This window comes from Poromitra crassiceps (genome assembly GCF_964638095.1).
Source record: "Poromitra crassiceps genome assembly, chromosome: 10".
NCBI classification, from domain to species: domain Eukaryota; kingdom Metazoa; phylum Chordata; class Actinopteri; order Beryciformes; family Melamphaidae; genus Poromitra; species Poromitra crassiceps.
Window position 1 is genome coordinate 43,727,733 of NC_139631.1, and position 27,724 is coordinate 43,755,456.

General features: G+C 42.3%; 1 protein-coding gene across 1 annotated transcript; it reads left to right on the plus strand.

Annotated features, from left to right (window-relative positions):
* Positions 1-1,153: 1,153 nt before the first annotated feature.
* On the plus strand, positions 1,154-27,171 carry LOC310784462 (uncharacterized protein; the record flags this gene model as incomplete). The annotated part of the gene is made up of 5 exons (XM_083645454.1): positions 1,154-1,214; positions 7,795-8,136; positions 18,166-18,471; positions 25,120-26,061; positions 27,083-27,171. The coding sequence occupies 5 exons, from the start codon at positions 1,154-1,156 to the stop codon at positions 27,169-27,171; spliced, it is 1,740 nt and encodes a 579-aa protein (XP_083501580.1).
* Between the last annotated feature and the right edge of the window lie 553 nt (positions 27,172-27,724).

Consider the following 27,724-nt stretch of genomic DNA (forward strand, 5'->3'; position numbering starts at 1 on the left):
GATTTCCTGTGCCTCTCCGCATCTAGGTGGAATCAGTCTCTCACTGAACGTACTCCTGTGTTTGACTAGCACGCCGTGGAGTGGGTGCGAGTCATTACTCATGATGGAGCGTAGCCTGGACAACGTTCTCTTCTCTGACACCGCAGTCAGAGAGCCCAGATCCAGCCCCACAATGTCCCTGGCCTTACGGATCAGTTTGTTGAGTCTATTGGCGTCCGCTGCCTTCAGCCTGCTGCCCCAGCACACAATAGCATACAGGAAGGCACTAGCCACTACCGACTCATAGAACATCCTCAGCATGGTCCGGCAGACGTTGAAGGACCTCAGCCGTCTCAGAAAGTAGAGACGGCTTTGCCCCTTCTTGTAGAGTGCATCAGAGTTCTTAGGCCAGTCTAGTTTATTGTCAATGTACACTCCAAGGTACTTGTAATCCTCCACTATGTCGACACTGACCCCGTGGATTGAAACAGGGGTCACCGGAGCCTTGACCCTCCTCAGGTCCACCACCAGTCAGTATCAGTTTGACCTTTAATTTCCATCCCCTCTGTAACACTTTCCAACTTTAACACATCATCATAGTTGCAGTGGCCCATGATTTCATGCCATGTTTGAAGATGCCATGTAGCATCCATGACATTCATCAACATTGTCAAATAGTACAGCCTATCATACACCTGAAGGTCAAAGGTCATATACAGCCTATCATACACCTGAAGGTCAAAGGTCATATACAGCCTATCATACACGTGAAGGTCAAAGGTCATATACAGCCTATCATACACCTGAAGGTCAAAGGTCATACCATCCTTGTGAATGAGCTTGTCCTCTCCCTCCTTAACGATGACAGTCACTTAAATACTGGTTTCACTAACACAGACCACACCATGGTTTGAACGAAAGATAATTTATTGCAAGTGGGTGTTTGGGTGCGAGAACGTGAATGGGGTCGAGGTGCGGCAGCGTCTCTTCAGGAGGGTGCTACGGCAGTGACAGGAACCCAGGGGTTGAGACTCAGAGTGGGGGTAGCGTCTTTGGGTGAAGCTCGGTTCTAGAGCGCAGCTCAGCTTCACGGGATGGAGTCCCGGCTCCATCAGCCCCCCGTGGTTCCTGTGAGCAGTGGATAGAGATGCAGGATTATGCAGCCCTGACTAGCATGTCTTTAGCTGTTTGTGGGAGGAAACCGGAGTACCCGGAGAAAACCCCACGCAGGCACGGTGAGAACATGCAAACTCCGCACGTGCTGCCCGTAACGGAGGAAGTAACTTGGGGTTGGGGGGGAGAGGGTCCTGATGACTGAGGCAAACAGGGGAAAGAGAGAATGTGGTCGTGTTTATATATGCTACGAGTGGTTGAGTTGATAGAACACAGGTGTGTATGCATCAGTGAAGTGATTGGAGCGCAGGCGCCGGTGATTACATGGTGTGGTCTTGTGTTCCTGAACCTCAGTTAGCACACTAACTCCATTTAACATGACGGAGGAGGAAGAACAAACACACAGCCTTCAGTTGCATTCGACTGGCATGAAACTGCTCACAGGAGTAAGACACTGTCATTTATTGATTATCTGCTGCACCTGTGTAGCCTACCAAGACATGATGATGTCAGTGTTAAGGGCACATTCAGGAACACCAACATTGTGCAACAGTTTAACAGTATCCAACAGTTCGATGCGAGGACTTTGTGGTTATAATGTTAAGGTCATTTACTGGACGCTTTGTGGCTGGTGCAATGTTTAATCCCCAGAGTACGTAGAAAATTGCACTTCAAAGTTATACTTAATCCTGTCCCAATGTGAGGGGAGATGACCAAGTCTTGGGAGTGAGTGTGTATGACTTTAAGGTGATAAACCACAAACCAGATTCTTCTTGTTCTCCTGCTGAAAGGGTTAACTGTGTGTGGAAAGAGCAAATGTCTGTAGCAAGGACGTCCTTTTGATATGATGCAATATCAGACCTGTATGTTCTCCTTTTGACAGAACGGGGGTGTACAGCAACCACACCATTGCGTAATGCTCCCTGTGTCACACAGACTACTGCGCTTCATATCATCCTCACAGCCAATCTGTTTTATCCATCTGTTGTGACTGATGATCTTCATAATAGTCATAACAAATGATCAGAGTTCAGTTATCAGATCATGTTACTCATAGGCGGCACTAATAATGTTCCCTAAATCATCATTGGGGGGAAAAAATCCTGCATTGGTGGTTTCACTTTAGAAACTTGGAAACTGCACCGTAGCCTACAGTATCATTATGCATAATACCAGAGTGGATCCAGAAAAACCATGATGAAAACCCATGGAAATGCATGGAAGCACTGTGTTTTGCCTCGAGGCTTACTGGATGTGCACATGGAGAGACAGAGCGCAGACCTTGCCAAGGTTTGTGAGGCTTGAGTCGGTTTCAGATCTGCTTATGAACAGCTTACATACGTACGTACATACGTACGTACGTACGTACATACGTACATACATAGACACACTCTCAGTGTGTGTGTGTGTGTGTGTGTGTGTGTGTGAGTGAGTGAGTGAGTGTGTGTGTGTGTGTGTGTGTGTGTGTGTGTGCGCGAGCATGCGTGAGTGAGTGTGTGTGTGTGTGTGTGTGTGTGTGTGTGTGTGTGTGTGTGTGTGTGCGTGCGTGCGTGCGTGCGTGCGTGCGTGCGTGCGTGCGTGCGTGCTCACTCATGTCTCTCCCTCTGTTTTTTAGCACATAACTGGATGGACATCATATAACATTACATTACAATACATCATGATACATGACTACAACACTGAACGGGCATCAGTCAACATCACCTAATGTGTTTTATTTAATCTGGTGGAAGCATTTTTCATTCAAAGTGACGGATGTCTTATCCTGCTTTTTTAGGGTCCTTGATGTTGACTGGGAACTACATGTAGCTCAGCAGAACTGAAAAAGACTTGCTTTGTCATATTAGGGAACAAGGACAGAAACCGTTGCTATTGTCTGTCATCTCTGAAGTTAATCATAAACTTCAGAGATGACAGACAATAGCAATAACACGGTGTGTGGACAGTAAAAGGGGAAGATGTTGACAGAGCAGCACCCCAACTTTGGAACTCCCTCCCCCAGCCTGTCAGAGACTCACCCTCACTCTCCACTTTCAAACTCCGACTAAAAATCGACCTGTTCTCCCAAGCATGCAAAATAATGCAAAATAATAATAATGCAATGTAGCCTACTTACGTAGTTTAACTACATTTTGCAGTAGCTTGCTGGTAGTTTAACTACAGTCATATTTCCATAGTGAGTCAAGTAGTTAAACTACTTTTTGGTCATTTTTGTGTAGTTTAACTACTCAAACTACAAAATACAATTTTCGGCAATACAATGAAATATATATATATATATATATATATATATATATACACACAGTACACACACAGTATATATATATACACACACAGCACACACACAGTATATATATATATATATATATATATATATATATATATATATATATATATATATATATATATATATATATATATATATATATATATACAAATGGGTTTGTGAATCTGAAAAACAAAATGCAGTCTTATGAGTGGGCAAAAATAATTATGATTATACTGTATGTATTTTCATAACATGAAAATAAGATATGTGAGAAGATTTTACATTATTTTGCATAATAACCATATGTGAGATATTGTATCTATCAGCTGATAGAACACCGTGCATGGACCTGCACTGAAAGAATGTTTAATTTCACTTCCCCCCCCTCCTCATTACACACATGGCCTGTCTAAATAAGCTTCATCTTTGCTTCGAAAGATCATATTTATTGTATGAAATAGCAGGATACCTATTGTTTTGCTGATTTTGTCATAATTACACACACATACATACATAAACACACACACACACACACACACACACACACACACACACACACACACACACTACATAATCCATTGACTTTGACATTCTGCAATGCTTATGCTTCAAACATAACGGTAACACTTTATAATAACTTTCAGTCGTAAGTGATTTATAAGCCTTTAGTTGAGTTCAAAACATGAATATACATTTAGATGTTATGTGCTATGTTAACATAGCACAAATATGTTGTAAGTCATCTATAAACTTGTAGTAAATGAAGCCTTCCTCACCTCTTATAAATTATGTGTAAATCATTTACAATTAATTTACAAGGCTTTCTGCATCCCCTAATCTAAAGTGTAAACCATCACACATAAATGTGCTACATACAAGGGGGTAGCTCTGTCAAAATTGAAGCCAATGTGGAAGTGCACGTAAACCTGCATTATTTTCGAATGCCCTGCAGGGAGCGCCCCATTGGTCTGTGGACTTCTGTTTTTTGACCATTGCCATCTTGGTGAGGAACACTTCATTTCCTAAAGGTTTATAGATGACTTACAACACATTTGTATATGTTAACATAACATGTATTAATCATCTACAAATGTATATTCATGTTTTGTAAATGGTTAGTTCATGATTAACTAAAGGCTTATAAATGACTTACGACTGAACATTATTATAAAGTGTTACCAAAATATAGTATAGATATACTATACTATAGATATAGTATAGTATAGTACAGTATAGTATAGTATAGTATAGTGTAGTATAGTATAGTATAGTATAGTATTAAACCCCCCATAAAATATCCAACTATTCAGAGTCTAACGTACTTAGAAGAAATTAAAAGTGGTTGAGAACACATGGTCTTATCTAGAGGAAACAGTCCAGGAAACAGTTCAGGGCTGTAACAATGGGTCTTGATGGGTGTGTGCTGTGTGTGCGTTTGTCCGAAAGGGATGTCATGATGTACTATGAGCGCCTTGCTTCAAAGTAAAGACAGATCTTTTCACCAAAAGCCGTGTGTCTGCATCTGCATTGATTAACTGTATTTTCATTGATTAACCACAACACCTGTTGCCTGTTGATCGTTTTTTTCCCCTATTGTCAGTGTCTTTGGGTCATTGAAAAGCGCTATAGGAAAACATGAATTATTACTTAACATATATTTATTTACATGAAAATATTTGAGATGATCACTTTAAGTCCTTTCTATACAGTCCTGTCGGTCTCAGTTTCAGACCGCAGCAGCCGATCTGACGATGTTGTTTTTTGACATCACAGAGGAGGAAGTGAATGGCATCAGTGATACCACGTCCCAGACCACATAGGATGTTCCCTGGAGGGGGAGCCAGACACACTGCCCCCAGTGGTGCTTTATATGTGAGTGTCAATCAAAGGCTATTTGTTGTTTTGTTACTGTGGCCATTGTAGACGTCTGTACTCCTTACCATAATGTTGCATTTTCATGGGTTTCAGTGACATAACGTTTATATTGTAGCTGCCATCTTGGGGACCGACCGTTGTGGGGACCACAACTTTTTAGTACCTGTTTGTATGGGAGGACTGTCCAAACCATGCACTCTTTGAACTCTTACTACTCTTTCATACTTTGTACTACAAACTCCATTCGAACTTTAAACGCGTCACCACCTATAGTACTTTATTACTCTTATTCAGAATTTTCATACCTTTTATACTTTTTGAGAAGTTGCAGTTTAAGTTTTATATATTTTTTCAACCTTCCTAGTAGAGAACCGCAGGGATGACGTATTTTTGTAGGCTTAACCAGAAATCGCCGCCATGTTGGTTTGTCGGGGGAAACGTCTATGGGATTTTAGAATGGAGATTTCACTTAATTAAATGCATCATAAGGTCTGTGGTTAACAAAAGTTTATGGGTTAGGGTTTGGGTTCAGTAGGATAATCTTAACAAATGTTAATCACTTTTATGCCTTTTGAAGCATTTACTAAAAATCACGTTTAAAAAAACACACATTTACGTTCCAAAAGGCATAAAAGTTAGGCATAAAAGATTATCCTGCTGAACCCAAATTCCCGCTGCCATAAACTTTTGTTAACGACAGACCTTATTTTATGCATTTAAATCAAATCCCCAATCTAAATCCCCATAGCCTTGACACAATTAGGGCTTCAATACTGGGCAAAACTAAATTGCACAATTCAGACCTGCAACAGTGCAATAAAAATTTCCACTGGAGCCCATGCAGTGTGCGAGCTGTTTTATTTATTCACTGTTCCAGCCTCTCTCCAGCTCTGCACCTGCTGGATTCGACCTGGATGTGCGTGTTTTTAACTTTTCTCTTACAATAGACCCTTCTCACGGGGGCCATTTTGGGTCGAAAAGACAGGGTAAACACAGGTGCAAGCAACACACTATTGAGGGTTTCCAACTTCCAATGATTGGAATTTGGAAACCCTCATTAGTGTGTTGCTTGCACCTGTGTTTACCCTGCCAATTTGACACAAAATGGCCCCCGTGAGAAGGGTCTATTCAGACCTTCCCAGCTAGGTGTTTGTTACAAGGGGCAGAGTCAGGGGGCAAAGGTCAAATACAAACCTTTTTTTCATAGTGTTAATCAGTGGGACAGGAAATTGGGATTAGGTAAGCATTGCAGTACATACACGCTGGCTATCAGGGGCATTTTGGCTAATGCCAGACCGGGACATTGAGCTCAGTTTTTTACAAGAAAAAGATAAAGGTGAGATATCTTCAAAAATAGAGGAGTATAGCCTACTACCTTACCTTACGTAATGGGGTCTCTGGACATTTTTACAGATGGGTCTATGGACCGAGAGAGCGGGGGATTTGGGTATATATGCCTCAGCTAGGAATTTGTGTGGGTCAGCACATTTCAAATGGTAGCTGTGTTTTTGTAACAGAGCTACTTGCTATTCTTTGGGCTTTGTGGTGGACGGAGGAAATAAGACCAAATCAAATGATCATAATATTTGATTTGGTCTTTAAGAGCAGGCAAATCAAAAGCTCGGCCTGACCTTATTCATGAGATTTTGTTTGTTTTGTTTAGACTTGAGAGGGCAGGCTGGGAAGTCACGTTTTGCTGGGTTCTCTGGGACATGCTGGAATTGAGGGAACGAATCAGCTGATTCCATAGCAAAGGAAAGCCTAACTAAGGAAGAAGTAGATGTAAGTATATCTCTGGGAAGAGTAGAACTTGTAGAGAAAATCAAGGACAGAGAGCGGAGAGAATGGCAGGGTTTGTGGGAAAAGGAGAGCAAAGGAAAGGAACACACTACTTTTCAGGTTAAAAAAGTCACTTATTGCTATGGATCCAGGATAGATTGTGTAAAAATGTGCAGACTGAGGCTTGGGCATTGTGCTTTGAATCAGTGTTTGCACATTGTGGGAAAATATCCTAATGGATTATGTGAGTGTGGACGCCAAGAGACAGTGAAGCATGTTTTCCTACTGTAGAATGTGCCAAATACAAGACAGAAAGGGAACCCTTTTATAAACGTTTGTTGTTGTAGCCTATCATTTTCTCTTAAATCTTTCTTTGGCCATAATAAGAACCACCAGCTGATCACAAAAGCAGTTTTACAGTTTCTGCTGCATGATTCAGCGAAGTGAATATGAAGTGTGTTTGAGTTAGTTTAACCCTTCTCCTGCGGAGGGCAGTAATACGCCCAGTAGCATCTACACTGCCGGAAATCGGAAACAAGAAGAAGAAGAAGAAGAAGAAGAAGAAGAAGAAGAAGAAGAAGAAGAAGAAGAAGAAGAAGAAGAAGAAGAAGAAGAAGAAGAAGAAGAAGAAGAAGAAGAAGAAGAAGAAGAAGAAGAAGAGAAGTGGTGGCGGTAATGCACCTTTAAGTTGGTTGCCAACCGCCATAAAACACTAAAGAAGAAGAAGAAGAAGAAAAAGAAAACCGTTGAGCGTGAGCGTCTGTTTTTTTTCTTTACAGCTTCCTGGCTGAAGGAAGGAGAGTTAAGCAGTAAAATGAGCAGTAACGGAGGGAGTGAAATGTTTGTCTTGGGGTCCGGTCAGCTGCTGAGGCTGTGTGTACAGGAGCGGATCAGCGCCGCTGCTGAAGACTTTCTGCTGCTGCTGGAACAAGGAAAAGAAACGGACGAGCTGAGAGCGCTGCTCACCGAGCGGCTAACTGCGGCTGCGCAGGAGATTTCAGGGCTGTTGGAGGAAACCGTGGCTGAGTACGAAAACAAAGTTCAGCGGCCAGAGCAGATCTGGCGTCAGAGGAAGCTGCTCGATGCCCTTTTGAAACCTCAAGTGAAGCTGCACAGAGCAGGTTAGTCCGGACCGTGATAGCCATGATTGTAGCTAGGAGGAGCAGTGTCAAGGTAAGGTACACACAATAAGAAGAGGTGACTTCCGGTCACGGCTTTCAAACTAAAACTGTCATCGAAAATATGTTACAACGTTGTATTATCAGTGTGTGTGTTTAGGGATCAGTGTTGGGGGTAACTCATTACAAAAGTAACATATTACATGTAATATATTACTTTTAGCAGTAACTCGGTAATATAACTTATTACCAATAGGATTTGAGTAGGCTAATATACCAGTTATTTTGTCAAGTAACACAAGTTACAAATTGAGTTACTACTAACTGTCGTTAATGCTCTAAAAGGGAATGAAAAGTAACCAAAGAATTTGATTTGTCGTGAGTGACGGAACACAATGGGAGAGAGGAGGAGAGTCAAGTTCTAGGGTGGAGAAACAGTATAAAAGGAATTGGAACAGCTCTCAAGTTCAGAGGCGTCTTGAGTTCCCAAGAAGCGAGCATCAGACCGAGAGGCACGCCACCAAAGGGGAACAGAGCAGCCCGGGGAGAAACAGCAGAGAGCGGAGCCTTTCCAAAGAGACTATCAGGACAGTGCCGCCATGCGCGATTGTACTTGGTGCACTGGGTTATGGGGCAGCATAAGGGACAAATTTAAGACTACTGAGAAGCCGTCGGAGGCTATATCTTTGCCGAAGCCAGCTATGGATCTGGCCAATGATCTGTCAGCACCGGCAACTGAGAGACCGTCAGTGAGAAATGAGAAGCCGACTATTGATTTGTCTTACCTAGCAGTCCACTGGATCGGCTATTGGATCGGCTGGTCATTAGCTTGTCTAAGCTAGCTACTAGCTTGGAGAGGCTGGCAATCCACTGAATCAGCTATTGGATCGGCTGGCTACTAGCTTGGAGAGGCTAGCAACCCATTGGATCGGCTGGTCATTAGCTTGTCTAGGCTAGCTACTAGCTTGGAGAGGCTAGCAACCCATTGGATCGGCTGGTCATTAGCTTGTCTAAGCTGGCTACTAGCTTGGAGAACTGCGGTCAACTGAGCCGTCGTTTGCGAAACCACAGTCAAGCCAGCGGCCACTTGGCTTTTGATGCGCGTCTAAACGTGCTGTAACGGTACTGCTGCTTCACCGGTGTTCGGAGCAGGGCCGGCGCCAGGATGAAATGACTGAGGGGGCTGTTATAACTGGCGAGGGGGCTGATTTTTTTTTTTTTTTCGATTTTTTTTTTTTTTTTTTTTTTTTAAATATGATATTTTTATATCGTAAAACATAGGTTATATACCCGCTATGCCTATTTCTGGACTTTTTAACCATAATAACCTCTGAAAAGCGCAATAACACAAGAAAGACTACTATTCAAAATCAAACAAAACATTTATTTCACAGCAGCAGATTAAGGCATTAATAGAGGTTCAAGGGTTCATAGGTTCAAATTTAATAAATAGCTACATCTCTGACACCTTGTGACAACCAAAGCACAGCAAATAGCGCTTCCCTGCCAATTCTGAAACAACAGAGCTATGTTTACAGGGGGTAGCCTACATCAACTTAAACTGATCAAATTTGATGAAGACTGCAGAAACAGCAGCCTAAACATGTCAGGTAAAAACATTGCCTAACTGGCCTTTATAGATTAACTGTTCTTTAAAAAAAAAAAAAAAAAAAAAAAAAATTTTTTTTTTTTTTTTTTTTTTTCAAGTGAGGGGGCCGAAAATTGAACTGAGGGGGCTAAGCCCCCTGAGGCCCCCTCGTGGCGCCGGGCCTGGTTCGGAGCGGGCTAAAAAGTCGAGTGTCACAATTCAGCGATCCTTTCTTACATTTACTTTACCACACTAGATCGACATTACAACAAACAGCGTATTGAATGACTGTTGAATATGTCACAAAAGTCCAACCTTATTGAACGATCGTAACAGGAGTTTCGCTTGGTACTATCATGTTGATGCTCTCAACAAGGTGGGAAAAACAGGCATTTCCGGGACTGGTTTTTCAAAATAAAAGCACGATTCGACTCCAGTCTAGACCACACAGATTTAGTGTTTTTTCCGACTTTCTAAGTACTGTACAATCGCATAACTCCATAATCCCACACCATGACTGACAGTTGTGTGTACACTACCCCCCTGGGTATACACTCTCATGAAATTAGCCATTTTCACAGTTCCATTTTGGAGAAATTGACAAAGTCTCAATACTGAACTTGAAAAATGTGTTTATTCCGACTTTCTAAGTACTGTACAATCGTATAACTCCATAATCCCACACCATGTCTGACAGTTGTGTACACTACACCCCTGGGTATACACTGTCATGAAATTAGCCATTTTCACGGTTCCATTTAGGAGAAATTGACAGTCAAATTCTCAATACTGACCTTGAAATATAAGGAAAGAAAAATAAAAAAAACACCCTAAGAAATGAAAGGTAACTAAAGACAATCACAACGTTGCAAGTGCAATCAAATTAATTATATACAATACATACATGAGTGATGGAGTGTTCTGACTATATATGAATTTGTGTTTATTTACATGAAATTTACAGTCTGAGCAAAATAAGCATTAAATAGGCATGAGTTTCCATGAATGTACAGTCTGAGTTAAATATGAGTTTACATTGAATCTACATTAACTTTAGAAGCCGAGTTCAATATTAATGGGCAGTGAAGTAACATGAATTTACAGTCCCGGTTAATTATCAGTTTACATTGAATTTTCCATGAAATGATGATGAGAATAATTTGAAAAATAATAATAATAATAAACTGTGACAAGGCACAAATAAACAAAAAAAATGGCAATAAAATAAAGTGCAGGATAAGACCAACAATAATTACTATAACAAAGTGTAAATATAGCAGCAAGCGGCAATACCAGGGTTTCAAGTCTGCTGACGTCACAATAATGTCACAATGTCTATGACATCATCAGTGATGTCACAATTGCTCGAGTTAACCAAAAAAGTCGAGTGACATCACCGATGAAAACCCCAAATGGTCGAGTGACATCACTGATGATGTCACAATGCCTATAACATCATCAGTGCCAATGACATCATTAGTGTAATGAGATCAAAATGATGATCAATAATGATGTCACAATGTATGACATCATCAGGACTTTATTTTTATTTTTATTTATCCTTTATTTAACCAGGAAGGTCCCATTGAGATACAATATCTCTTCTGCCAGGGAGTCCTGGTCAAGATGGACAGCAAAATAAAAGGTTTCATGTAAAGAAAAAACAAGAATACAAACAGGGACAAATAACATCACAGAATACAGACAGAAATACAATAAGCAAACACAGACTACAAGGATTAAAGGCTAAAAAGAAGGGCTAAAAAGAAACTTGACAATCGCACATTTCACATGCAATGACATTGTTCTATAAGAACAGATTTTAGAGTGTTTTTAAACATGTCCAGAGGGGGTAAAGATTTCATGTTTAAAACATCTTGTAACTCATTCCAGGCATATGGTGCATGAAAGGAGAAGGAAGATTTACCTAGCTCTGTTCGGGTTTTGGGGGCCAAGAGAATAATCTTCTCTGATGACCGAGTGTTAAATCGGCTGTGGCGATATGTCAATAAACTAGAAATATATAGAGAGAACTTACCTAATAAAGCTTTTAAAATAAAAATTAACATGTGGGTTTTTCTCCTTAGACTCAGAGAAGTCCATTGAACCATTTCATATAATTTACAATGATGTGTGCGGAAATTTGCATCAGTTACAAACCGCAGGGCAGCATGATAGACTACATCCAATTTTTTCAGAACAGCAGAAGCAGCATGCCGACGACATCACCATAGTCTAATACTGTCAGAAAGGTACTTTGTACCAGCCTCTTTCTGGCAGCAAAAGGAAAACATTTTTTTAAACGAAAATAAAAACCTAACTTTGGTCTAAGTTTTTTTAATAGGCTATCAATGTGGACACCAAAAGTCAGCTTGTCATCAAGCCATATTCCAAGATATTTATAAGAACTAACCCTCTCTAGTTGAGCGCCATCTAGTGTTCGAACCATACAGTCAATAGGGGATGCACGGGAACGTGTAAAAACCATAAACTTGGTCTTTTTTGCATTTAAAACCAATTTTAAATTGACAAGAGACAACTGCAGTGAATTAAAGGCAGTCTGTAAAGAGTCCATTGCCACTCTTAGAGAAGGTGCCAGGGTGTAAATGATAGTGTCGTCTGCGTAAAGGTGCACCTTTGCTGGATTTAAACCAATACCAAGATCATTAATAAAAATAGAAAATAAAATTGGAGCCAAAATGGATCCTTGAGGGACCCCTGTCTTTACTATTGAGGGGGCAGAGTTATAATTGTCTACAGACACACATTGAGTTCTCCCAGTCAAATAGTTTACCTGATGACATCACATACGAGCAATTTCTATGACATAATTTCCAGTTGGGTAGTCTCGCTGGCCAGCCTCCTCTCGATGGGCGGCACTTAGCGGCAGTGCCCTTGGAAAATAGTTTCCAACAATACAACTTATCATTTTCAGCGTGTAGCAATGAGCTAGCGTGTAGGTTTCTGCCGTTAGCTTGCTAGCTAGTTACCATTGTGATTGACATGGTCGGAGCCAATGACAGACTTTGTAATAAGCCGGGAGCGGACATCCGGCTGCCACCGAAACAGTCGCTCCAATGGGAGAGCAGCTGTAGAGCAGGGGAGGGTTTATCCCAGTTGCCTGTTTCTGCGGCACCAGACTCCTCGGACGGAAGGGAAAGGAGACTGGCCAGCGAGATTACCAGTTCAGTGACATCACTTTACATCCTTTTTTTTTACACTAGATGAATTAGCCATGGTCAACTACTGACCTCCACGTGCACATGAGCGAAATCACACAGAGAAGGGGCTGCACTGCTTAAAAAGTGAGAATTTAAAAAATGCAGATAAGAAAAGATATGCACATCAACACGAAAAAAAAAAGAAAAAAAAATCTAGGGCATCTAGTGAGCACCAATATCTGTCATTGGACCAGATTTCAGGTGTCTGCGATGTACCAACACACAGGAATTTGCATCGTGGCGGAAGAGGAACAAAGAAAGTAAATAAAGTCAAAATAATAGGGGTTCTGCACCTGCGGGGCTTGAAGCCCTAAGTATGAAGGAGCACTTAGAGTTCAATGAGGGGAGGGTTCATTTGCATACACAACAATTCCAGATGAATGCATCATCCGTTGCCCGTTGGAACTCTTCTTCATCCATCTCCAGGCACTCAGTATGATACCAACGAGGACAGCTGTCACACTGGATCTGTAAATGCATAAGTAGAGACGTCTGAGAGGTTTGCAGCAGACAAGTGGAGCGACTGTGGGGGTGAACGCCCCAGGACCAACGCTCAATAGGACCCACCCGGCTGAGCTACGTATTCATTAGCCTAATTCAAATCTGTGAATCCAACAACTTGTGTGAAACCTCCCTAGTTATTGTTTAATAATGATCTCCGCCAGGCAAGAATCCCCTGGAGGAGATGTACAGTATTTGGCCGTGTGTGTGCTTGTGTGCGTCTGTGTGTTCTCCTCTCCTAATGCGATCTAAGTAAAGCCTAGACGGAATTTCATCAAATTTGCCTCAAACTGATGGACTCACTGATTAACAACTGATTTTAGTGTTCAAAGGTCAAACTTAAAAGGTCACTGACTGTGACCTCACAAACGCCATTCCCAAGTTCGTTAACGCGATATGTCAAAAATGGCTAGATGGAATTACTTCCAATTTGGTTAAAACGTCGACTTGGATGCAAGGATGAAATGGTTACATTTTGGTGATCGAAGGTCAAGGGTCAATGTCACTGTGATCTCTTGAACGCCATTTTCAAGCTCGTTTCCCCCGAAATCTCAGGAATGTCTTGATGGAATTTCTTCGAATTTGCCTCAAACGTCCACTTGCACTCAAGGGATGACCTGATTACATTTTGGTGGTCAAGGGTTAGGGTCATTGTGACCTCTCGAACACCATTTCCAAGCTTGGTAACCCCATCTCTCACCTTGACCTAATTTCTTCATATTTGGCCCAAACATCAAAGTCTAAAAAGACATGCATTTCAACTGCTCACTGGTTGGGGCAGGCATATATTCGCGGGGCAGTCTTTCTAGTAGGGATGCACGATATATCGGCAATCATATCGGTATCGGCCGATGTTAGTAATTTTTTAACATATCGGTCATATCGGTATCGGTCAGATGTTGCAATGTTAATATCGGTTATCATTATCAGCAAAATTCTTCACATTGATATGAAATAATGCAGTAAATCTATGATTTATGGGCTTTTCCAAAGGCTTTGCAAATAAAGAAATGCATAACTTTTTCAAATTCAGTGTTAACATGTGTTTTTCAGTATGTACAAAATGTGATGATCATAAAAATGTGGTTTTATACAGATCATATCGACATCGGTAAATATCGGTTATCGGCCATAACAGCAATGTTAATATCGGTTATCGGCATCGGCCAAAATTTTCATATCGGTGCATCCCTACTTTCTAGTTTTAATTTATAAACGAAATCCATTCAGCTTTTTTCTCACCGACTTCACAAGTCAACGGCGAGTGGCTTCAGTTTTTCCCCTGCCCAGGGCAGTTTCTGGCCCTTTTAGCAGCCCTATGCTACATCTTATAGTGGGGCGTCCAAACCACTGTCATCATAATATCCCTGAATGAACATGAATGACGATGCATAGTTCATCATCTATAAACCTTCGAATTAATCAATTACACACAATATTAACAATAACTATGAACAAATTATTTTATTTTCGTGTCAGCACAATTGACCATCCCACATGCGATTATCAGACACATCAACAATCAATAACTTAACAAAACGTTCTGGTGTGTTATCCAACCCCAAATCTATATATTCATGTATAATAGAATATATATATATATATATACACTGTATACACACACACACAAGGGTAGAACAATACCATACCCAGTCGGTCATCGGAGGCCCTGTCTCAGGTGGTCTTGTGTTGCAACAGAGGACGCATTGGCTCTCTATGGGAAACACTAATGTACAGAAGCAGACGTTATATCTTGAAAAGTACAATAACAAAATCAAAATATAGCCACAAGCGCCGATTGACGGGTGACCTGGGGATATATGAGACATAATAAACACCAAATAGTGCACATTTATTCACAGTTGGTATGCGCACACGTAAACAATGTTTGGTTGAGATCCGGTGACCTGATGGTTTCCAAGCAGTAGTAGTAGTAGCAGTAGTAGTAATAGTAGTGTTGGTAGTAGTGGGACTGGTAGTAGCAGCAGTAGTTGTAATTGACGATTGTACAGTACTTAGAAAGGCGAAAAAAACACCTTTTTCAAGGTCAGTATTGAGATTTTGTCTTTCTCCAAAATGGAACTGTGAAAATGGCTAATTTCATGAGAGTGTATACCCAGGGGTGTAGTGTACACACAACTGTCAGTCATGGTGTGGGATTATGGAGTTATGCGATTGTACAGTACTTAGAAAGTCGGAAAAACACTAAATGTGTGTGGTCTAGACTGGAGTCGAATCGTGCTTTTATTTTGAAAAACCAGTCCCGGAAATGCCTGTTTTTCCCACCTTGTTGAGAGCATCAACATGATAGTACCAAGCGAAACTCCTGTTACGATCGTTCAATAAGGTTGGACTTTTGTGACATATTCAACAGTCATTCAATACGCTGTTTGTTGTAATGTCGATCTAGTGTGGTAAAGTAAATGTAAGAAAGGATCGCTGAATTGTGACACTCGACTTTTTAGCCCGCTCCGAACACCGGTGAAGCAGCAGTACCGTTACAGCACGTTTAGACGCGCATCAAAAGCCAAGTGGCCGCTGGCTTGACTGTGGTTTCGCAAACGACGGCTCAGTTGACCGCAGTTCTCCAAGCTAGTAGCCAGCTTAGACAAGCTAATGACCAGCCGATCCAATGGGTTGCTAGCCTCTCCAAGCTAGTAGCTAGCCTAGACAAGCTAATGACCAGCCGATCCAATGGGTTGCTAGCCTCTCCAAGCTAGTAGCCAGCCGATCCAATAGCTGATTCAGTGGATTGCCAGCCTCTCCAAGCTAGTAGCTAGCTTAGACAAGCTAATGACCAGCCGATCCAATAGCCGATCCAGTGGACTGCTAGGTAAGACAAATCAATAGTTGGCTTCTCATTTCTTACTGACGGTCTCTCAGTTGCCGGTGCTGACAGATCATTGGCCAGATCCATAGCTGGCTTCGGCAAAGATATAGCCTCCGACGGCTTCTCAGTAGTCTTAAATTTGTCCCTTATGCTGCCCCATACTGGGTGCAACCCCTAGTGGCCAGATGATGATGGTTGATGAGGGCCGAAACAGCCTGGCGCCAGGGTTGAACATGGTTGTGCACTCTAGGGAAGAGCAGAGCAAGGAAGGAAGTAAAAAGTAGAAAGTCAGGTTGCAAGCACACTCGAAAATATTTAAAAACTCACTGGGTGCAGGGCAAGCACAAGATATGAACAAGAGAAAAGCCAGCACTCCAAATGTCTTTTTGTTGATTTATTTCCTCATGTACCTGGGCAGCAGCAACGAACGTTTCAGTCAAAGACCTTCCTCAGCGTTGTCCTCAAAAAAAATCATAAACTAAACTCGTACCACTGTTCCTTCAGGATTTGTAGTTGTCATAGACTGTGCTCCATAGTTGATTGCTCTATTGCTGACAAAAAGTGTGTTATTGTAAGTCGCTTTGGATAAAAGCGTCTGCCAAATGACGAAATGTAATGTAATGTAATGTAATGTATTCAACCAACCCAAATTCTCTCATGTCACTCCCCTCTGGCTTCCCATCTCAGCACGCATCAAATTCAAGACACCAGTACTGGCCTACAGGGCAGTACACCAGACAGCTCCTCTGTACCTACAATCTATGGTCAGGTTCCAAACCTCTCACCACTCCCTCCGCTCCTCCACCAGTGCAGGATGCCTCGCCCCCCCTTCACTTTGGGCCCTCAAAAGTCGCCCATCCCGATCGCGACTCTTCTCGTACCTGGCACCTCAATGGTGGAACGAGCTTCCACCTTCGGTCACGACGGCCGAGTCGTTGCCGATCTTTCGGAAAAGATTAAAGACACACCTTTTCAGGCTCCATCTGGGCCCTTCTTGAACTAACTTCTTTCTCTCTCCCTCTAAAAATAAATAAAAGCAAAATTAACTTTACCACTATTCCTTCAGAAGTTGTAGTTGTCATAGACTGTGTTGCATAGTTGATTGCTCTATTGCTGACAAAAATGTGTTATTGTAAGTCGCTTTGGATAAAAGCGTCTGCCAAATGACGTAATGTAATGTAATGTAATGTAGCTGTATTCCGAATGGCAAATATGGTCTGAAAAATCTACAGAGAAGTCTGGAAATTATTTGAGTATGAAAAAGGATGGAATTTTTTTAATGGAAAATGTGTAGGAACTAGGGATGTCAACGGTTAACCGTTAATCGATTAACCGTGGCTAACGTCGTTGTTCGGTTATTGCTGTCGGTCTATCAGTTAATATTAAAAAAAAAAAATTTTTTTTTTTTTTTTTTTTTTTTGGTCTATTTACTCAATGAGCTCATGCCCAAACAAGGCGTGTCTATTTAGATGCTGAAATGTTAATGCTTTTTGTGTTAGAAATTCTAACACAAAAAGAATTTGTGTTGAAATGTTGATGCTTTTTGTTAATGCTTGTTAATGCTTTTTGTGTTAGAAATTCTAACACAAAAAGCATTAACATTTCAGCATCTAAATAGACACGCCTTGTTTGGGCATGAGTTCATTGAGTAAATAGACAAAAAAAAAAAAAAAAAATTTTTTTTTTTTTTTTTTTTTAATATTAAAAAATTATGAATTAACCGATAGGTTAATCGATTATTAGCGTCGGTTAATCGAAAGTGAAATTAACCGAAAATTGACATCCCTAGTAGGAACCATGAAAAGCAAGCTCTGAAGCTGCGGTTAACTTGAAAGTACTTCTGAGTTTGAATCGCACGAACATCAACTTGCTCTGTTTACTTTCCGCTGCAGGTCTAAAGCTGAAGCCGAGTGAAATGCTTGTCTTGGGGTCCGGTCAGCTGCTGAGGCTGTGTGTTCAGGAGCGGATCAGCGCCGCTGCTGAAGACTTTCTGCTGCTGCTGGAAAAAGGAAAAGAAACTGCGCTGAGAGCGCCGCTCACTGAGCGGCTAACTGCGGCTGCGCAGGAGATTTCAGGGCTGTTTGAGAAAACCATGGCAGAGTACGAAGACAAAGTTCAGCGGCCAGAGCAGGAGATCCTCCGACAGAGGAAGCTGCTCCATGTCCTGTTGCAACCCCAAGTGAAGCTGCACAGAGCAGGTTAGTCCATCCAGACCATAGTAGAGCTGTCACTTTTTATTCGAAATTGGAATGTAACTTCGAATGTGGGGGAGGGGGTGACGTTTGATATGTGATTGACCCATCCAAATTAAAATAATAATAATATAGTTTTTTTGGGGCGGGGGGATTTTTTTTAAATGTAATTCCTTGATGATCCAGCAGAGGGCGCTCCGCTCTAACAGCTTGACCTATCCTGACACCTGACACAAAACAGAGGTGATCGTCTTTGGTCCCAAAGAACAAAGGCTTAAAATCACTGCACGCCTTGAGTTTCGATCCCTGAAGCCTAAGGATCAAGTCAAAAATCTTGGCGTTATTATTGATTCCGATCTCAACTTTAACTCCCACATTAAAGGAGAATTTCAGTTTATTTGAACCTGGAGCCCTCTCCCCGCATTAATTATGATCTGACGACTCACCCAGTGTTCTCCGGTGCGATTCTGAGACTCCTAGGCGTTGTTGTGAGGTAAATAGTGTCCAAGCCAGTCCTTGAATGGCGCTGCATCGGGGCCAGATGGCAGCGTGCTGTTACTCCATGTAAATAGACAGTTTTCTTCCCGTTTTCTACCCATATCGTTATGATATGATCCCTAAAGAAACATCAGACTGCTAATCACCACCGGGCTGTTTCCAGTAGTGTTTACCAGGGATCCCATATCCTCATCCGGGGTCTGTGTCACCAACTCCTCTCACGCTTTTCAATTTCTATCAGCTCCTCAGCTGTATACTCTGGTTCGAATAAATAAGGGCGGCCATCGTAGACAAAGTCATCGTCCATTTTGACAAAATGGAGGCGGAGGAAGATACAGCCGATGCAGACTGATGAAGACCAGACGAACAAAGCCACGAGCGGACAATCACAACACTTGCCTCAACGCGACTCATCAGTCCTTCTTCGTCTGGGAGGTCGGCTGAAATAACTGCACGCGATATACATAAGTTATAAAACTTTAAAACTGCTCCACAGTGCCAGATGTATTGGTTCGGTGCTCAGTGGTTTGGTGGTGTACTGCAGTTTACAATTTTGAGCATCAGCTCCCGCATGTGAATAAGGGCTCGCTATTGGAAACTACAGAATATTTTGGAATACCATGGCCCCGGATACTTTGATAACAACATTGTGTCGGAGGTAGGTACAGTTTTATTGTATTACTTGAGTACAACAACAAATCTGCGGACACACCTGCTAGCGAGTCACCCCACTCACGTTACATATCTCTCATGTAAAATCGTTATGGGGGGGGATTAACCAATTAACTTCATATATAATCGAACAAATTGCGGGTCAATTAAAGTTCGTTCGAACTTTATTTTTCAAAAAAGTGACAGCTCTAGACCATAGACATGCATCAAGGTACACACAATACGAAGTTTTGACTTCACAGCTTTCAGAATAAAACTGTCGACGAAAATGTTTTTTGGGTAACTATTAAAGTATGTGAGTATATATATTGTATATATGTAGATTAGGGCTGTGAATCTGCACCCCATACACTGCCACCCAGTGGCCAGCCGTTAGAACTACTTGAATTTGCTACTTTAAAATCGCAACTTCGCCTGTCCTGCAGCTCGCCGAGCTGGCCCTGCAGCTCGCATTCGCAGCTCAGCCCCTGCGCAGCCTTGCCCGCAGCTCGGCTGCTGTGTGGCCTTGCATGTCACAATGCCTATGTATGACATCACTGATGACATCAGACAGTCACTGATGTGACATCATCACTGAATTATAGCCTTGTGTGTGTGAGTAATTCATTGATGATGTCATTTATGACATTAGTGATGATGTAATCAGATTCGACTGTAAATGCATGTAAATCCACTGCCTATTTAACGTATATTTAACTCAGTCTGTAAATCTCATGTAAATCCAACGTAAATTCATATTTATCATCCACAGAACACTTCACCACTCATGTACATATTGTATATATTGAGTCGATTGGATTCGATTTGATTGCACTTGCAACCTTGCGATTGCCGTTAGTGATCTTCCTACTTCTTATCCCTGTATATTGATGTAACCGCTACGCTGCATACAGACACTAAGACAAATTCCTCGTATGCAACTTCCATACTGTGGCAATAAAAGTGAGTCTGATTCTGATTCTGATCAGTGGGACAGACAGACAGAGCCCTAGCTCCCATTTATATGCTGATAATAGAGCTTTTGTGTGTTGTATTTTGCACTGTTTTTTGGTTTTCCCAGTAGAAAACACTCATTTTGGTTTTCAATTGAGAGTAGAAGCACTATTTTTGGTTTTCACTTGACAATAGAAGCACTTATTATTTATGCATTTTGTGTTTGTTGAGCTGAGGAGTCAAGAGCGAGTATTAGTATGAGAATATGTGTAAATATGTTTAACAGCATTACAAATATAATTTATTTTATATTATTTGATTTTTATCATTTTATTCATTGATTTGTTAAATACACATGTTTTTTTTTCATGCCTAAAGATAAATAAAAACACGTAGAAAACAAATCCTGACTGAGGTTGTCATAATTCATACATGAAAGGGTTAACGCTGCTCAACTGCGGTCAGAGACTTAACACGTTCACTGCCACTGACGTATTAATACGTCAAAAAAAATCCAGCGGTTCACTGCCATTGACGTATTAATACGTCAAACTGTTTTTTCAGTGGTTTCCACTAGGTGAGGCCCTTGGGCAATAGGTGAATGTGGATCCGACCTCTCCCGCTGCCCCGGAAGTACTCTAACAAAGATTTCTATATAAGGAAGGCGGGCTCCTTTGATCAGCGTGGGTAGTAGGTAAGTTTGAGATACAGAGCGAGACAGAATTACATAGCGATTTATAGATAGAGAATTTCAGCAATTTAGCAATTTAGAGTCAGATTTAGAGCGAGTTGGTTAGCGTAGTTGATTTAGTTTGTTAGTTGTTAGTACAGTAGTAGTGTTTAGTATAGTCTTTATAGTAGACTTTGTTTAGATAGATAGTTAGCGCGTAGTTACAGTTCATTGTAGTTAGCTTAGCCTTAGCGTCAGTTCATTTTAGTATTTAGCGTTTATTCTAGTTCAGTTTGATCGAGTTGGTAGCCGGTAGATTAGCCTTATTTCAGTTCAGTTTGATCTAGTCGTAGCAGTAGTTGTTTTATTTCAGTTTAGTTTAGTTAGTATTTTCAGTTTTAGTTTAGTTGGGAGTGGGTGGTGTTTGTGTTTGTGCCATGCCGGCCAAACGCAAGCGGTCTTCGGCGGCCAAACCCAAGCGATCGGCGGATCAGAGGTCACTGCTGGATTTCTTTTCCGTCCGAAATGAGCTTGTGCCGGAGACCGATTCCGAGGTCTCGGATGAGGAACGGGGTGAGCCCATGCATGTCGCCGCTGCGGCTGCTGGGCTGACTGAGTCGTCCGAGTCGAGCGACCTCACGTCTTCTCCAGACGCGGAGGATTCTGAGGAAGAATGGGCCCCGTCGAGGAGCGAAGCTCCACAGAGCAGCAGTGGTAAGACGATGTTTGAGATGACTTGTGTAACTTGTGTAAATGTAATTACTATGACTGTACAAAAGCCAGCAGTCAGTCAATTCATTTTACTGAACAACAAGAGACACAACAATCAATAAGGCAGTATGTCTTATCACTATACTGCCTTATTGATTGTTGTCTCTTGTTGTTTTTTTGCACTCAATGCCCTGTTATATTTGTACTATGTTGTAAACGGAGTTCACAGCACAAGAATTTCACACGTGATACTTGTACCATGGAGTGACAATAAAAATCTTGAATCTTGAATTTCAGACTCTGAAGATGAGCCTGTAGCCAGCTGTAGCGCTACAGCATCTGGTGCCACATCCTCTGGTGCCAGGAAAATGGGTAAGATCACTCTTCAGAATCAGGTTTATTTTCACATCACAGGTTCCAGCCAGAATTCCAGAAATTCTAGAACTCCAGAATTCAGTACCACACATATGAAAAACACTATTTTATGGTAATTATGTATTTCTATAATTTGCAGATGGAGCTGGAAGTGGGAAACGTCCCCAGCCTGCAGGTCCTCCTGAGTGGAGTGATGTTGACTGGGAGCCAACCCACATCCCATTCACAGCAGAACCGGGTCCTCATACTGGTGGTGCTCCTGCTCAACCAGTGGACTTTTTCCAGCTCTTCCTGGACGATGAGCTGCTCCAGGCCATTGTAGCACAAACTAATCTGTATGCACATCAGTGCATCAGTCAGGTGAGCGAGGCTCTGCCACATTCAAGGCTTGGGAGGTGGAAGGACACTGATGTGACAGAAATCAAGAGCTTCTTGGGACTATACTTCCTCACTGGGATCGTGAAGAAGCCTGAACTGTCCATGTACTGGACCACAAATGAACTGTATGCTACCCCCCACTTCAACAAAACCATGTCTCGCAACCGCTTTCAACTGCTAACCAGATTCCTCCATTTCTCTAACAATTTTGATGTTGATGGTGCAGACAGGTTGTACAAGGTCCGGCCAGTATTGAATGACCTGTTAGGAAAGTTCAGAGCCATGTTCACACCAGGTCAAGACATCAGTATTGATGAGGGGATGCTCCTGTGGCGTGGGCGGTTGGCCTTCAAGGTGTACAACCCACAGAAACCCATAAAGTATGGGATAAAATCATACATCCTCTGTGACTCCCAGACAGGTTACTGCTACAGCATGAAGCCCTACTGTGGTGAGCGGTCCTCCCTAGGCGAGACGGTGGAGTTCCTCCTCGGGGACTTGGCAGGGCAGGGTTACCCTTTATACATGGACAACTACTACAACTCTGTTGGAATGTGTGCACAGCTGCTGGAGTGTCAGACACATGTCTGTGGCACTCTGAGGAAGAACAGGGGCGAGCCACCTGCTACAAAGGTTACCAACCACACCGTGAAGCTGGGGGAAACCGTCATGCGCCACAATGGTGGCACCATGGTTCTGGCCTGGCGAGACAAAAGAATCGTCAAAATGGTTTCCACTCTGCACGACGACACGATGGAGACAGTGCAGGTCAGGCAGAAAGGCAGCAGAGAGAGGGTCCCACACGCAAACCCAAGTGCGTTGTGGACTACAACAAGTACATGAATGGGGTAGACAGATTGGACCAGAACATTGCCTACTATCCCTTTGCCAGGAAGACATCCAGGTGGCCATTCAAGTTTGTCATGTACTTGTTTCAGATGTCTTTTTATAACGCCTTTGTTTTGTACAAAGCTAAACACCCAGCTAAACGCCAGAGAAAGTGTAAAACATTGCTGGATTTCATCCCGAGTGTTGTCGGTGCATGGACCAGACCTGTGGTGGAGGAGGAGGTGGGGGCTGGGGTGGAGGAGGAGGTGGGGGCTGGGGTGGAGGAGGAGGAGGAGGTGGGGGAGGAGGTGGGGGGTGGCGGGGTGGGGTCTGGGGGGGAGGGCAGTGACCAACCTGCAACCAGGCCGGGCCGGGCACCATACCTGGACCCTCCAAGCAGGCTGGATGTCGATCTAGCGGGCCATGTAATGGCCAAGTATCCAGCCACATGCAAAAAAGAGCTCCCAGCGAGGAGGTGTAGAGTTTGTACAGAGAGAGGTGTTAGAAGCGAGACACGCTACCGTTGTGTCGTGTGTAATGTCCCATTACACAGGGCTGGCTGCTATGAGGTGTACCACTCAGAGAAGAACCGTGCTCGGTGGCACAAGTAGGCATGGGTCATAAAAAAAAAAAAAAACTGCCTGTTTTTGATGCTCTTTGTTTGATTGTTTGCTAGCTAGCAGGAATACATAAAAAGCACCTGCCGATTTTCATGTAACTTTGTGGATGGGTGTAACATGGGCCAAGGAAGTACCCATTACATTTTGGAACAGTTCTGGATTCGGTGTACGAGCCCAAACCGGTTTGATCACGAACCGAAAAAAAACATGTAAAAAAAAAAAGCTGAGTGACCTGTGGTCTGCTCTTGTTTTGTATTTATTTTGACATTTATTTATTTTATTATTGTATTATTCCTCCATTATTGAAAACAACTATTGTTCAGATGTCTGATGTCTCACTGATGCCAAAAATAAATGGTTAAAGTGACTTTTCTGCCTGTTTGATTGAATTTCACAAAACTGCGATTATCTCAGCTTTCTGCCTCAGACCCTGAAACCATGCTGTACTCAACGGCTAATATCTACATAACTACTAACTCTACAAACTAACTCTTTTAGACAGAGAAAGTACACATTCTATTAGTACTTTTGAGATATTGTATGTTCACAAAGTCCAAGCAGAAAAGAATCCTCAGCTCTTGTAAAATGAGCCAGAATCCTCAAAAAACGGCTTGGCAGAAGCTACCTACAGCAAAAAAAAAACGGCTGGCAGTCAATGTGTTAATTGTAGAGGATGACAATTAAATGTGAAGATAGCCTGCCCTACACAATACACAGCACGTCGCCTGCATGAGTTATTTAAGAAATAGATGGTATAGCTTATTTTTCTTTTACGATGCAATTTTTTTTTTATTACTTGGGGTAGGCTAAAGTAAACTTTTTTTAACTGATTGACTGAGCATTAATCGGGTTAAAATTGGGTTGGTTATCGGTTGACATCGCTGGAGAACTTAAATTTGTTTGATTGGAATTAGATTTGTTTTATGTTCACTCTTTGTGTTATGTTCACTCTGTGTGTATGTGTTTCAGTCTTCCCTCCAGATGTCCAGCAGCAGGAGTGGTCTCCCAGTCTGGACCAGGAGGACCCAGAGCCCCCACACATTAAAGAGGAACAGGAAGAACTCTGGATCAGGCAGGAGGGAGAGCAGCTTCAGGAGGACCCAGAGCCCCCACACATTAAAGAGGAACAGGAAGAACTCTGGATCAAGCAGGAGGGAGAGCAGCTTCAGGAGGACCCAGAGCCCCCACACATTAAAGAGGAACAGGAAGAACTCTGGATCAGGCAGGAGGGAGAGCAGCTTCAGGAGGACCCAGAGCCCCCACACATTAAAGAGGAACAGGAGGAACTCCGGACCAGTCAGGGGGGAGGGCAGCTTCAAGGGTCGGAGGAGGCCCATATCACTCCTGTCCCTGTGAAGAGTGAAGATGATGAAGTGAAACCTCAGTCCTCACAGCTTCATCAAAGCCAAACTGATGAGACTTCAGCGACTTCAGACTCTTCTCAACCTGAGACTGTAGACAGTGATGATGACTGGAAGGAGCATTCTGAACCTGAGACTGAAGACAGTGATGATGACTGGAAGGAGCATTCTGAACCTGAGACTGAAGACAGTGATGATGACTGGAAGGAGACTAAAGAACCTCAGTCAGGTTTAGACTCAGAGAAAAACAATCAACTCCGTGTTATGAGATCTCAGACTGGGGAGAAAGCTTTTGGAAAAAAGTTTAGCCGCAAGAAACATCTGCAGCAACACATGAGAGTACGCACTAGGGAGGAACCATTTAGTTGCTCAGACTGTGGTAAAACATTTGGTCATAAAGCTCAATTGAAGAGACACATGATAATCCACACAGAGGAGAAAACATTTAGTTGCTCAGAATGTGGGACCAAATATGGTCGTAAAGATAAACTGAAGAGACACATGGCAATCCACATAGAGGAGAAACCATTTAGGTGCTCAGCCTCAGACTGTACTAAAAGTTTTGGCCTTAAACAGCAATTGAAGAACCACATGGTAGTCCACACAGTGGAGAAACCATTTAGGTGCTCAGCCTCAGACTGTACTCAAAGTTTTGCCCGTAAAGAGCAATTGACGAAACACATGACAAAGCATACAGGAGAAAAACCTCATAGGTGCTCAGTATGTGGCACAAGATTCAGAGAAAAGAAAACATTATTGTCACACATGACAATTCATACAGGGGAAAAATTTTACAGCTGCTCAGTTTGTTACAGAAGTTTTGCTCGGCAAGGGACATTGGTCAAACACATGATAACTCACACAGGGGAGAAACCGTACAGTTGTAGTGTATGTGGTAAAAGATATGGTTGGAAATTCAATTTGAATGAACACATGAGATGCCACACGGGAGAAACCTCATAGTTGCTCAGACTGTGGTGCAAGATCCTTGGAGAGGGGAAGTTTAAAGTTACACATGAGCATTCATACAGGGTAAAAATCCTTTCAGTTGTTCAGTTTGTAAAAACACATTTCGCACCAAAGGATATATGGTTATGCATATGAGAATCCACACAGGGGAAAAATCAAGAGAGGGAGGTTGACCACACACACATGAGAATCCATACGGGAGAGAAACCGTACATTTGCACTGTTTGCAGGAGAGGTTTTAGTCAGAGTAAATGAAAATTGAAAATTCCTTCCAGACAAAATATCAACCTTTTCTAAGTGGGTGTATCTTCTGCCTCTGTTTCTATGATATCCCTACCACCATCTAGTGGTCAATTATAGCTACTACATTTATATTGAAACTATTCTTACAAGATATGTGATAAAACTGTGTTGTAAAACTGTAAAAAAAAAAAAAAGTGTTTCATATGAATTCCTTTGGTAGAATCATATAGCTCTCGTAATTACTTGTATTGACTTTTAACCAAATATTAAACAAACAAAAAAGTTATTGGGTGTTTTAATTATGTTGATGTAGTCTGATCAATAACAGTCATTGTTTTTAATGAACCTACTGAATTAAGCAGGAGACTACTTGGTGACCATTGAGGAGAACAGCGCCACCTACCTGCAAGCCTACACCAACTGCCTGGCACTACCAGGTCAGCGCTAAGATGTTGGCTGTTTTCTCACTAGTCTCTTAAACTCAATCTGGGAACCAAAACAAAGCAAAATGTTGTAACCTCTGGGGGCAGCAGGGTCGTTTCATGTGTGTGCAAACGGAACTCAAGAGGCTCCGTTGGCAGCAGAAGAAAATCCCTTTCCACTCCGTGCAAGCTCTGCCATTGGCTCCAACCGACTGGCTCTGACCATTTATGGATTTCCTTTCCGTTCCCTGAGTGTCCCTCTCAAATCCTTCCGTCGCTATGAAACAACAACAACTCTTGCTACACGCTGAAAACCGTACGTTTTGACTACACACTCACGTTCACTCAATTTTGATCAGGTAAAGCGCAGCATGCGAGCGCTGTTGCACACCTTTTCATGGCGCTTGCTGACAGATTTTCGATGGGACGTCGAAAGTCTGTCTCGAGAGATTCCTTAAAACAGACAGTAAGTCTGCTTATCTAAGGGTGACTACGATACAAACGATGTCAGCAGTCGTTAGCCAACATTAGGCAGCTAACAAGCTAAGGTTAAAGTTGAATGAATGATTTTATTTGACA